The 14,616-nt window shown below is 41.7% G+C and overlaps 1 protein-coding gene across 1 annotated transcript; it reads left to right on the top strand.

Annotated features, from left to right (window-relative positions):
• Positions 1-9,278: 9,278 nt before the first annotated feature.
• On the top strand, positions 9,279-12,189 carry pdxp (pyridoxal (pyridoxine, vitamin B6) phosphatase). The gene is made up of 2 exons (XM_034170645.1): positions 9,279-10,049; positions 11,728-12,189. Exons 1-2 carry the CDS (start codon positions 9,452-9,454, stop codon positions 12,072-12,074), a joined length of 945 nt encoding a protein of 314 aa, XP_034026536.1. The 5' UTR covers positions 9,279-9,451; the 3' UTR covers positions 12,075-12,189.
• Positions 12,190-14,616: the final 2,427 nt, after the last annotated feature.

A 14,616-nucleotide genomic window follows, 5' to 3' on the forward strand; every position in this document is an offset into this window, starting at 1 on the left:
TGATACTGTTGACCATAAAATTTTATTTCAGAGATTAGAGCATGCCATAGGTATTAAAGGCACTGCGGTTTGAATCATATTTATCTAATAGATTACAATTTGTTCATGTAAATGGGGAGTCTTCTTCACAGACTAAGGTTAATTATGGAGTTCCACAAGGTTCTGTGCTAGGACCAATTTTATTCACTTTATACATGCTTCCCTTAGGAAGTATTATTAGAAAGCATTGCTTAAATTTTCATTGTTACGCAGATGATACCCAGCTTTATCTATCCATGAAGCCAGAGGACACACACCAATTAGTTAAACTGCATGAATGTCTTACAGACATAAAGACATGGATGACCTCTAATTTCCTGCTTTTAAATTCAGATAAAACTGAAGTTATTGTTCTTGGCCCCACAAATCTTAGAAACATGGTGTCTAACCAGATCCTTACTGTGGATGGCATTACCCTGACCTCTAGTAATACTGTGAGAAATCTTGGAGTCATTTTTGATCAGGATATGTCCTTCAATGCGCATATTAAGCAAATATGTAGGACTGCTTTTTTTGCATTTGCGCAATATCTCTAAAATTAGAAAGGTCTTGTCTGAGAGTGATGCTGAAAAACTAATTCATGCATTTATTTCCTCTAGGCTGGACTATTGTAATTCATTATTATCAGGTTGTCCTAAAAGTTCCCTGAAAAGCCTTCAGTTAATTCAAAATGCTGCAGCTAGAGTACTGACAGGGACTAGAAGGAGAGAGCATATTTCACCCATATTGGCGCCTCTTCATTGGCTTCCTGTTAATTCTAGAATAGAATTTAAAATTCTTCTTCTTACTTATAAGGTTTTGAATAATCAGGTCCCATCTTATCTTAGGGACCTCATAGTACCATATCACCCCAATAGAGCGCTTCCCTCTCAGACTGCAGGCTTCCTTATAGTTCCTAGGATTTTTAAGAGTAGAATGGGAGGCAGAGCCTTCAGCTTTCAGGCTCCTCTCCTGTGGAACCAGCTCCCAATTCGGATCAGGGAGACAGACACCCTCTCTACTTTTAAGATTAGGCTTAAAACTTTCCTTTTTGCTAAAGCTTATAGTTAGGGCTGGATCAGGTGACCCTGAACCATCCCTTAGTTATGCTGCTATAGACTTAGACTGCTGGGGGGTTCCCATGATGCACTGAGTGTTTCTTTCTCTTTTTGCTCTGTATGCACCACTCTGCATTTAATCATTAGTCATTGATCTCTGCTCCCCTCCACAGCATGTCTTTTTCCTGGTTCTCTCCCTCAGCCCCAACCAGTCCCAGCAGAAGACTGCCCCTCCCTGAGCCCGGTTCTGCTGGAGGGTTTTTCCTGTTAAAAGGGAGTTTTTCCTTCCCACTGTCACCAAGTGCTTGCTCACAGGGGTCGTTTTGACTGTTGGGGTTTTTCTGTAATTATTGTATGGCCTTTGCCTTACAATATAAAGCGCCTTGGGGCAACTGTTTGTTGTGATTTGGCACTATATAAATACAATTGATTTGATTTGATTTGTGCTCTGACATGCACTGTCACCTGTTTTTCTGTAATTATTGTATGGCCTTTGCCTTACAATATAAAGCGCCTTGGGGCAACTGTTTGTTGTGATTTGGCACTATATAAATACAATTGATTTGATTTGATTTGTGCTCTGACATGCACTGTCACCTGGGGACCTTATATGTAGACAGGTATGTGCCTTTCCAAATCATGTCCAATCAACTGAATTTACCCCAGGTGGACTCAAGTTATGCTGTAAACATCTCAAGGATGATCAGTGGAAACAAGATGCACCTGCAACATAAAAAAGGTGGAAAAAGTGAAGTGCTGTGAATGCTTTCAGGATGCACTGTTAGACTTAGTCATTTCAGTCATTGCAGTGGAAACAGCCAACATCACCGAGGTCAAAGAAGGCATGGCAGGTGCACAGCAATGTCAAAGTCATGTTGATCATTTTCTTTTATTCCAATGGGGTGGTGAATTATGAGTATGCACCAGAAGTCCACAATATGAATAAAGAGTATTATCTGGAGGTCCTATATCACCATGATGCTGTGTGCTGCAAACAAACAGATCTGTGGGTGGTGAAAAGTTAGCATTTCTTTCATGACAATAACCCTTTCATAACCGGAATATTAGCAATAACCCGGTTGCACACGACCATGTAAACACCTGCAAAACCCAAATATGCTCATATTCCAGTTTTTAAAAACCCGAATATGACCCCTGGGTTACTCCTGTTCTAACCCGAATATCAGGTCATATAAACGCGCATCGGAATATCCCCATAGAAAGGAACATTATTTTGTGTTCTGCGCATGTCCTATCCGCAAGGAATCTTGGTCTTTTGAGTACGGCAACTACTTGTATGCGGCGCACAACACACCGGACACCACAGAAGCAGAGGTAAACAAGCATGGAGAAATCCAGATGCGGCAGCACTGCACCACTCTTTTGGAGCGAGGAGGAAACCGAGTACTTCATTAGTATCGTGAAAGACATGAATACGAGGTCTATTAGAAAAGTATCCGACCTTATTATTTTTTTCAAAAACCATATGGATTTGAATCACGTGTGATTACATCAGACATGCTTGAACCCTCGTGGGCATGCGAGAGTTTTTTCACGCCTGTTGGTTACGTCATTCGCCTGTGGGCAGTCTTTGAGTGAGGAGTCGTCCACCCGCTCGTCGATTTTTTTCATTGTTTAGGAATGGCTCAGAGACTGTTGCTTTGTTTGATAAAATTTTTTTCAAAACTGTAAGGCACAACTGAGTGGACACCATTCAATAAATTCAGCTGGTTTTCGGTAAAAATTTTAACGGCTGATGAGAGATTTTGGTCTGGTAGTGTCGCTTTAAGGACGGTCCACGGCGCCTGACGGCGATCTGCGCGTCGAGGCGGCAGCGTCTCGCCGTTTCAAGTTGAAAACTTCCACATTTCAGGCTCTGTTGACCCAGTAAGTCGTCAGAGAACAGAGAACTTTCAGAAGAAGTCAGCATGAGGAGTTTATTCGGACATTCCATTGTTAACGGTCATTTTGTAATGAAAGAACGTGCGGGCAGAGTCGCATGTCGGGCTGGACCCGACCGCGGGGGGTCGCGGCAGGAAAAACACCTCCGTTGGAAATCTTAACGGGCAAGTTGGAACATGCCCAAGCTGTTAAACAATTTCTCAGTTACTCACTTGTTGAAAGTCATTAAAAGCCGCCTGAATTCTACAAATGGTTTTCAACACGGAGGTGTTTTTCCTGTCGCGGCGCACACAGATTTGCCGAGTCGTCACGGAAACGACTCGGCGAATTTGCGCGTACGTCTTTCATTAAAAAAATGTCCTTAAACAGTGGAATGTCCGCATAAATTTCTCATGCCGGCCTCTTCTGAATCTTCTCTGTTCTCTCACGATGTCCTGGGTGAATTAAGCCTTAAATTAGGATGTTTTCAGCTCGAAACAGGCCGACGACAGCGCCTGGAAGCGCTGCAGGACGTCCCGCTCCGTGGGAAGTCCTTACACCGACAGAAACACCCCATAATCTCTCATCAGCCGTTAAACTTTTCACAGAAAACCATCTTAATTTCTCGAATAGTGTCCACTCGGATATTCCTCACAGGTCCAGAAAAAATTTTGATAAAGCAACGCGCGCCGTCTCGAGCAGCGTGTGAAACAAAGGAATTCAGCCGAGAGGGCGGGACCACATCTCACTCAAGGCCTGCCCACAGGGAAATGACGTCACCGACACGCGTGAAAAAACTCACGCATGCGCACGAGGGTTCAAGCATGATTGGTGTAATCGCATGTCATTCAAATCCATATAGTTAAAAAAAAAAATAAAAGGGTCGGTTTATTATCTAAGAGACCTCGTATAATGTCTTTTACTGACGTTAGAGTGTACCGAGATAGCGACATTTACAAGAAGGTTACCGAAAAGTTACGCAAAGCAGGATTTGCATGAACGCCAGACCAAATCAAGCACCAGTGGAAGACGTGTGTCGCTGTTTAGATGAGGATATTCCAAATGATACCAATGACCATGTATACAGGAGTAACTCTGTCTGCTTAAGCATGTAAATGGGTTATTCCTAATGATTCAGAAACCGAATATTGACCTTATCCCGAATATTAACGGCATGTAAACGTAGCCTATGTTGAAGAGGATTAGGATTTCAGTCCCCCAAGTAAGTAATTGTATCTTTTCGCAGCCAAAGGTTGGATACATTTCAATCAATCAATCAATCAATTTTTTTATATAGCGCTAAATCACAACAAACAGTTGCCCCAAGGCGCTTTATATTGTAAGGCAAGGCCATACAATAATTATGTAAAACCCCAACGGTCAAAACGACCCCCTGTGAGCAAGCACTTGGCTACAGTGGGAAGGAAAAACTCCCTTTTAACAGGAAGAAACCTCCAGCAGAACCAGGCTCAGGGAGGGGCAGTCTTCTGCTGGGACTGGTTGGGGCTGAGGGAGAGAACCAGGAAAATGACATGCTGTGGAGGGGAGCAGAGATCGATCACTAATGATTAAATGCAGAGTGGTGCATACAGAGCAAAAAGAGAAAGAAACAGTGCATCATGGGTACCCCCCAGCAGTCTACGTCTATAGCAGCATAACTAAGGGATGGTTCAGGGTCACCTGATCCAGCCCTAACTATAAGCTTTAGCAAAAAGGAAAGTTTTAAGCCTAATCTTAAAAGTAGAGAGGGTGTCTGTCTCCCTGATCTGAATTGGGAGCTGGTTCCACAGGAGAGGAGCCTGAAAGCTGAAGGCTCTGCCTCCCATTCTACTCTTACAAACCCTAGGAACTACAAGTAAGCCTGCAGTCTGAGAGCGAAGCGCTCTATTGGGGTGGTATGGTACTACGAGGTCCCTAAGATAAGATGGGACCTGATTATTCAAAACCTTATAAGTAAGAAGAAGAATTTTAAATTCTATTCTAGAATTAACAGGAAGCCAATGAAGAGAGGCCAATATGGGTGAGATATGCTCTCTCCTTCTAGTCCCCGTCAGTACTCTAGCTGCAGCATTTTGAATTAACTGAAGGCTTTTCAGGGAACTTTTAGGACAACCTGATAATAATGAATTACAATAGTCCAGCCTAGAGGAAATAAATGCATGAATTAGTTTTTCAGCATCACTCTGAGACAAGACCTTTCTGATTTTAGAGATATTGCGTAAATGCAAAAAAGCAGTCCTACATATTTGTTTAATATGCGCTTTGAATGACATATCTTGATCAAAAATGACTCCAAGATTTCTCACAGTATTACTAGAGGTCAGGGTAATGCCATCCAGAGTAAGGATCTGGTTAGACACCATGTTTCTAAGATTTGTGGGGCCAAGTACAATAACTTCAGTTTTATCTGAGTTTAAAAGCAGGAAATTAGAGGTCATCCATGTCTTTATGTCTGTAAGACAATCCTGCAGTTTAGCTAATTGGTGTGTGTCCTCTGGCTTCATGGATAGATAAAGCTGGGTATCATCTGCGTAACAGTGAAAATTTAAGCAATACCGTCTAATAATACTGCCTAAGGGAAGCATGTATAAAGTGAATAAAATTGGTCCTAGCACAGAACCTTGTGGAACTCCATAATTAACTTTAGATTCCCCATTTACATGAACAAATTGTAATCTATTAGACAAATATGATTCAAACCACCGCAGCGCAGTGCCTTTAATACCTATGGCATGCTCTAATCTCTGTAATAAAATTTTATGGTCAACAGTATCAAAAGCAGCACTGAGGTCTAACAGAACAAGCACAGAGATGAGTCCACTGTCCGAGGCCATAAGAAGATCATTTGTAACCTTCACTAATGCTGTTTCTGTACTATGATGAATTCTAAAACCTGACTGAAACTCTTCAAATAGACCATTCCTCTGCAGATGATCAGTTAGCTGTTTTACAACTACCCTTTCAAGAATTTTTGAGAGAAAAGGAAGGTTGGAGATTGGCCTATAATTAGCTAAGATAGCTGGGTCAAGTGATGGCTTTTTAAGTAATGGTTAGAACATTTAGGGTTAGATACTTATACAAGTATATGAACTGACCGCAAACAAGTTAAAAATTGAAATGGTGAACTGCAAAGATTAATTTATTCACTTTAATCTGTCTTTACTGAACTTTGAGCTAGAGCTTGCTCAACACTGGTTATTGTTAGGGTGGTGAGGGGTCCACATAGAGGATGAGCAAACTTTGTCAGGATGTATACAGGGGTGTGTGACCTAAAATGTTTGGGTACCACTGCTGTAGATCGCCCATCTTGGTTATTGTGATATTGAGATGTACAAAAAGGGTGTATATACCACCGACCCCTGCAGCTGATTTCAGCAAACCCAAAATAAGTTAAAGCAAAGTTTTTATTACGGCTATTATTAAACACTTGTACGAATTTGCTGTCCCAGAAAAGGAACAGTTAAAAATAAGTCCTCAAAAGCCCACTAGTGCCATGACATCCATATCCAAGATGAGGGCATGTAAATGTCTGACCGCAAGTGCACATGTGGTTATCTCCTATTTTATTGTCACATAAAGAGTGTGTGGAGATTCTCTGATGGCAGTGATTTTATTTCAGCTAGATTCCATCCATTTTGTGTTAATATAAATGCAGCTAGTGTTGTTTGTGGATTAACTCCAAGGACAAATGTTAATTTTTACCAGCGATGTGGAAGCAGGTGAAAGACTGGCAGCTTTTCAAAGCATTATGTTTGTTGAACAACTCTGGAGAGTATGCACATAAAATCGACTAGTCTGAGGTGAATTGCAAAGATGTGAGTTAAAGGTGTATGAAGTGGCTACTTTGAATTGACTCATGACAACTCCTTACTGCAAGGCCAAGGTTCTTGAACATGTTGGAACAGTTACACGATCGCTGTCTGTTTATCCACTGTGCTTCACACCCATGCAGTGCCTCATGCAAATCATTGTTCTTTCTCATTTTTTAAACATATTTTGCTTTTTAGGCTGTCTGTCCCTGAAAGTGCTTCAGAAAACCATTTTTGTGGAATATCTCCAAGAACTAAGCAAAGCTTTTGTTTATTCTTATAGTTTTCATGGTGGAGAATTCAAATTTCAATGTTGTGCCTCCAGTTTTCTGCAGCATTTGACATACAGTAGTGTTCAGAATAATAGTAGTGCTATGTGACTAAAAAGATTAATCCAGGTTTTGAGTATATTTCTTATTGTTACATGGGAAACAAGGTACCAGTAGATTCCGTAGATTCTCATAAATCCAAGACCAAGCATTCATGATATGTACAATCTTAAGGCTATGAAATTGGGCTATTAGTAAAAAAAAAAGTAGAAAAGGGGGTGTTCACAATAATAGTAGCATCTGCTGTTGACGCTACAAACTCAAAACTATTATGTTCAAACTGCTTTTTTAGCAATCCTGTGAATCACTAAACTAGTATTTAGTTGTATAACCACAGTTTTTCATGATTTCTTCACATCTGCGAGGCATTAATTTTGTTGGTTTGGAACCAAGATTTTGCTCGTTTACTAGTGTGTTTGGGGTCATTGTCTTGTTGAAACACCCATTTCAAGGGCATGTCCTCTTCAGCATAAGGCAACATGACCTCTTCAAGTATTTTGACATATCCAAACTGATCCATGATACCTGGTATGCGATATATAGGCCCAACACCATAGTAAGATAAACATGCCCATATCATGATGCTTGCACCACCATGCTTCACTGTCTTCACTGTGAACTGTGGCTTGAATTCAAAGTTTGGGGGTCATCTCACAAACTGTCTGTGGCCCTTGGACCCAAAAAGAACAATTTTACTCTCATCAGTCCACAAAATATTCCTCTATTTCTCTTTAGGCCAGTTGATGTGTTCTTTGGCAAATTGTAACCTCTTCTGCACGTCTTTTATTTAACAGATGGACTTTGCGGAGGATTCTTGCAAATAAATTAGCTTCACACAGGCGTCTTCTAACTGTCACAGCACTTACAGGTAACTCCAGACTGTCTTTGATCATCCTGGAGCTGATCAGTGGGTGAGCCTTTGCCATTCTGATTATTATTCTATCCATTTTGATGGTTGTTTTCTGTTTTCTTCCATGCGTCTCTGGTTTTTTTGTCCATTTTAAAGCATTGGAGATCAATGTAGATGAACAACCTATTATTTTTTGCACCTGCGTATAAGTTATCCCCTCTCCAATCAACTTTTTAATCAAACTACGCTGTTCTTCTGAACAATGTCTTGAACGTCCCATTTTCCTCAGGCTTTCAAAGAGAAAAGCATGTTCAACAGGTGCTGGCTTCATCCTTAAATGGGGGACACCTGATTCACACCTGTTTGTTCCACAAAATTGTCGAACTCACTGACTGAATGCCACACTACTATTATTGTGAACACCCCTTTTTTACTTTTTTTTTTTTTTACTAATAGCCCAATTTCATAGCAAGCCTTAAGAGTGTGCATATCATGAATGCTTGGTCTTGTTGGATTTGTAAGAATCTACTGAATCTACTGGTACCTTGTTTCCCATGTAACAATAAGAAATATACTCAAAACCTGGATTAATCTTTTTAGTCACATAGCACTACTGTTATTCTGAACAGTACTGTATGGTCAGACATTAAAATTAATACAGGGTTTGCGTTAGAATTTTTGGCCACTGAGTTCTGGGGCACACTAGGTAGTGAAAATGTGAGTTCCAAGTCCCTGCCCTGAGGCTTTGCTGCATACAACATAGCTGGTCTCACTGCTCAAACTGGTCTTGTAGACTTTCCTCTGTAACAAATCTAAAAACACTTTTATTTATTTAGTGGACTTTCCACTTTTCATCCAATGACAGATATTTACAGACATTTCTGGACAGAAAACGTCTTGCTGGAAATGAGTGACTATATTACATTTATTTACATTGATATACAATTTCCTTCATGGGCTACAACTCCTTTCTAGCACCAAACCAGTTCATCCACATGAATAAAGCTGTATTTAGAATGGAGTTGAGGAATTTTCTCAAAATGCATTTCATTTGTTCACATTTAGAACCAAAATAATTCTATGTAGACAAATCTGTGGCCCATATTCTGAAAGCTGAGATTGCTGTGAACACAAGGGCATTACACTGAAAAAATACCTTGAAATGGGAATTACTCAAAGTATGGTAACATCGAAAATTCCCCTCAACCCAGAGGATTAAAGAAAAAAGAGAAAAAAAAAGGCTTTCAGCTTTATCTGCAGTTCCAAACGCTGCCATCGGTCGCCGTGGGGGGCGCTGTTTATTTTGATGAAGGGTTGCAGCGCCGCAGTGTGATTGGGCAGTTTGGGCAGCGTGGGCGTGTCGACACATCAATGTTTATGTAGCTCGCGCTGCCTCTGCTGTTGTTCCTGACAGATTTGGTGGCTGGTTATTTTATTGAGAACCAGACTTCGACATGGGGAGCGTTTAGAGGCTGAAAGACGGACGAACCCGAGGAAAGAGCCGGGATGGCGGGCGCCTTTGGCTTCAAAGGCTGCCAGAAAATCCGCGGTTCGCAGATTCGGAATCTACTGGAAGCGAAGGACTTCTTCTTGTTCGACTGTGACGGGGTCATATGGCACGGAGAGAAGGCCATCACGGGCGCCGTGAACGTGGTCAATTCCCTGATCCGACACGGCAAAAACGTCGTGTTCGTCACCAACAACTGCACCAGGCCACGCGAGAACTACGTGAACAAGTTCTCCCGTCTGGGCTTCACCGGCGTGGTGGTGGAGCAGATCTTCAGCTCGTCCTACTGCTCGGCTCTCTACCTGCGGGACGTGGTCAAAGTGCATGGACAGGTGTTCGTCGTGGGCTGCGACGGGCTGCGCAAAGAGCTGCTGGCAGCGGGAGTGCCGTGCGTGGAGGAGGCGGACGCTCCGGACGCCACCATCTACGACTGCGCGCTGGCTCCAGACGTCAAGGCGGTTCTGGTGGGACACGACGACAAACTGACTTTCCTCAAACTGGCCAAAGCTTCGTGCTACCTAAAGGACCCGGACTGTTTGTTCCTGGCCACCGACAACGACCCGTGGCACCCTCTGACAGGCGGCAGGATCCTGCCAGGTACTGCGGCCTCCAGTTCACAACACACACACACACACACACACACACACACTCTCTCTCTCTCTCCATCATCAGGTGGCTCAAGAGTAGCTCCTCAAGCACGAGACAAGTCATCACCACAAGTGTAGATCAGATGTTTGGTTACTTGTTTGAATATTCATCACACTCACTGCACAAAAGGGGTGTCTGAAACTTTTAACCAAATGAACCAGTTACCAGAAACACCAGGATCTCTTCACTGGCACCATAGTGACATTCCTGTGACACATCACTGGCGTTCTTGTGGCACTGATGGGACATTCCTCTGGCTCCTCAGTATCACTGCAACAAACTTATTTTCATAATTGTTTAGTCAAGAAAATATTTGGCAGATCATTTGGCCCATATAGTGAAACTGTCAATCAGTGCTTTCCAGAGCTCAAGATGTCTTCAAATGACTTGTTTTGTCCACAACCCAGATATATTTACTATCAGATAGGAGTAAAGAAATTAGTATACTTGAAAGAATCCACATTTAAGATGCTTAAGTAAGAGAATTTGGTTATTAAAAATAAGACTCAAAATGATTTTCATAACAGTAATGAATTTAACAGTTGATTAATAATCAGTTGTTGCACCTCTACTCCTCAGTGGCTCTGCAGTGCCACAGGCATCTGTCGCAAGTGGACAAAAGAAAATTTAAGGACTTGTTTTTGTATGTTTGAAGGTGGATTTCATGCCTTTTATTATGGGGACAGTGAGGATATGACAAAGAAAATCTGCTTTGTGCTGCCACTGAGGCGTCTAAGGGGAGCCACTACAGGATGCTGCTGTGGTGCCCACCACCCAGGTGCATGTGGGTTGCAGCTGAGGCTGCCACTCAGGTGTCCACAGGTTCCTATTGCAATATGGAAGGTTTCTATTACCTCCCACACAATTGATTCCAAAAGTATTCTGTTGAATGTCAACATCCTGTTGTGCCTCTCTTCCCTTGTAATCTTGCTAACAAGGCCATTTTTGATGATAATAGAGCTTTTGGTAGCTAATACAAGAGTTCAAAGCTCAAAATATGCTACTTCACTCAAGACGAAATGCGCAATAAGGAAAGAGCGCTCACCAAATCCGGTCACAGGTGAGTGTGATGATACAGTCAGCACAGAGTACGGTTTGATAATCCTGATGCTTTAGATCTGGAACAAGTTGCTTAATACTCTGATAACTAGCCATGTTCTGGTCGACTGGCATACAGTTGTTGACCTGTATGCTAGTTTCTGCTCTATATTGTGCATGAGAGCTATTTTCAGCATGCAGAACTGGAATTGTGTCAGGAAGGGCATCTGACATGAAACCTGTGCCAAATTCTATTAAGGATCTGAAACCAGATTCGCTATGGTGACCCTAAACAATTGATGGCAGCAAAAATAAATAAATCTGTATATCTGTTGTGTAGCTCATTATACAAATGTTTTTCATTCGTTTATCATATTTTTCAGCTTTGCAGTGTATGCTGTCTCATTTTTATGCTGTTACACCCCATACAGCATGTACAAACCTTGTTGTGATACTTCATCAAGTAGAGCATTTAATGATTAATCAAAATTTCATGTAATGATTAGTGAAATGTGGCTTTCTGCCTCACACCAAGTTGCAGACATGTATGATGGTGATGATTTGATCTGTGTTGGCTGTGTTCCTGCAGGTTCAGGTTCTCTCACTGCAGCCCTGGAGGTGGCATCAGGTCGTAAGGCCACTGTGATCGGCAAGCCGAGCCGCTTCATGTTCGAGTGCATCTCCAGTCAGTTCAGTGGGTTGGACCCCGCCCAGTGCCTGATGGTGGGGGACCGTCTGGAGACAGACGTGCTGTTTGGGTTCAACTGTGGCTTGGACACCATGCTCACTCTGACCGGTGTGTCTCAGATCGAAGACGCACAGGAGTACAGGAAGAGTGAGTTGTCCACCGACCACAGCTTGGTGCCAGACTACGTGGTGGACACCATCGCCGATTTCTTACCCGCCTTCGAGGAACTGGACGAACAGAGCAATTGATGCGTCTTTTCCAGCTCCTGTACAGAGGAGCACTGATTGCTTGTTGCATTTTAAATGGAATGTTTAGTTATGTGTTTGCACAAACGGTTCCACTCAGCAGTCAAAAACAACATGCTCTAAATGTTTCCCTCTACAAGGCGCTGTTCATGCTGTGAGTACTGGACAGAAAACATTCCACTCGCCTCAGTGTTTCTTCAAGTGTTGTGCCTCTTTGTGACTCCACAGTTCATTTTCTGCTGTTCGCATTTCTGTCATGATACTGCACTGCTCGAGTACACTGGTAGCGTGCTTGACGTTATGTTATGAACAGGTCAGAGGTATTTTTGTAGAGCTATGAACTTGTGTAAAAAGCACAATGAGCATTTATTGCACTTGTTTTCAGAGCAGAAGGGTCCCAGTTGAAGGCCTACAGGCCTGCCTATTCTCCATGTAATGTGGAGTTGTGTCAGGAAGGACATCCGGTGTAAAACTTGTGCCAAATGAACATGCAGATCCATCTCTGATCTGCTGTGCCAGCCCTGGGTGTGGGGGATCCAATGGAACTTACTTGCTGTAAACATGTTCTATGATGGATGACGGGAGCTGATTCATTACTTTATTAATTTCAAAGAGAGGTAGAAAAATAATTATTTCCTCCTGTGTGTGTGTGTGTGTGCGTGCGCCTGAGAATGTCGTTTTTGTTTTCTTATTTAAATACAAGAAATTGCATTTTCTCAGCTCTGGTGGACCAGTGCTGCATTCTGCTTGATGTTCTATCTCAGATCTTCACTGTTTTTAACATTTCTGCAGACAGTATTTTGTGAAAGGATTTGCACCTGAACTTGGCAACTTGATTAAGCAGACAGTTGTACATAAAGTGTGTAATGCCTGCAGTTGCATATGTGTTTGGACAGTGACACGTTTAGTAATTTTTGCCTCCATACACCACCACAATGGAGTTGAGAAGTATCAGGACGTGTTTGTGTAGGCTTTCAGATTTAAGTAAAAGCCTTTTTTTTTAACATCAAAAATCACATTAACCATTTAGGAAGTAAAGCTATTTATCCCATAAGTAATTGGACAAACTAATCTGTTAAAACGCAACATTTTTAATTTTACTGAGTATGTCCTGACTTCAATTACAACCATTAAGAAATACAAACTGCATTATATTTGGTAAATTTGTCTGAAGTAGGCAGGTCTAAACAATTGAGTGACTAGGTGAGAAGGCTTGTGAGGGGAAACCACCAAGACAAGCATGACAACTCTGAAGGAGATAGGCTTTTGTGGAAATGAGAAAGGACAGAATAGTGCAACATTTACCTGTTGTACCACCACAGCTTCATGGTAGAGCAGAAAACAATGTTTATACAAAAAAATCAGATCAAGTCTAGGCTTGAGGCTCCTTTGTGCATTAAGGCAATCCAGACCTCAAATTTCAGTCTTTAAGAAAATTATCCTATTTCACACCACTTTAGGGTTGTATAACGTAATGCAACATACAAAGGTTGCACCATCCAATTAATCCGATCACAGCCACAGAAGTCTGTTAGCACCTTCAGAGTTGTCGTGTCTTGGTGGCTTCCCTCACTAATTTCATACGATCACTGCCTACTTCAGACCGGTTTCCAATTCAGTAAAAGTGATTATTTGTATTTAAATCCTTGTGTCAAAATTACTTTTGTGCTCTGAAAAAATATAGGTATTGTGCATAAAACCCTGTAATTCCAAAATGGTTAATGTAACTTTTTAACCCCTAGAATTAAAGTTGAATGTCTCGACCACAAGAACATTTTTTTTTTTTTTATTTCAACTCCATTGGGGTGTTGTCGAAGCAAATTATTGTCACTGTTGTGTTATGTACCTGACTGTATACCCTGTAGGTATTAGCAACATTTTGACAGTCTTCATCAGTTTATCTTAATAGAACTTCTCATTCAGTGTCATGCAAGATAAAAAGTTTGCATAGTACCTGACTGCTTATGCTGACAGTGTTTACCCTCTATAGGAGCTGCTGCATGAAGTGACATCACATCCTTGAAGTCAGGTTCAAAGGATCTGAGCAGTTTTACATGGTGCAGTTCCACTGTACTTTAATGAGGACATAAAATATTAAATTGAGTTTTCTGAAACACAGCAGAATCTGCCAATCTGCCCGTCTGACAGGTGACCGTTTGTACTGTTGTGCCAGTATCCATCTGGGTCATAGCTTCCAGAGTGCCATAGTTAGAAAATCAATTGCAGTTTGTTGTTGGCCAGTCATACTGAGCTCTTGTGAAGTTTTGGTGTTGTTTATGTATATAGAGCATGCCAGCAACAACAATAATAAATACCTCAGATGGAGTCTAAATAGCATGCAGCTCATCTGTTGAAATCGATGTCTTGTAGTGTGCATACAGCATTTTGTCAATATCAAGCACTATAGTGTCAATGCAGCAAAATAGTCTTCAATTTAAACGAAGCAATTCACATGAAACATTCACTGTTCTTAATGTGACAAAGCATTCCTGCAGCTCCATTTCAAAACAATGGGTATGGTTAAGTGGCTGGCATAAGATCCTCT

This window comes from Thalassophryne amazonica, chromosome 5 (genome assembly GCF_902500255.1).
Source record: "Thalassophryne amazonica chromosome 5, fThaAma1.1, whole genome shotgun sequence".
Classification (NCBI taxonomy): Eukaryota; Metazoa; Chordata; class Actinopteri; order Batrachoidiformes; family Batrachoididae; genus Thalassophryne; species Thalassophryne amazonica.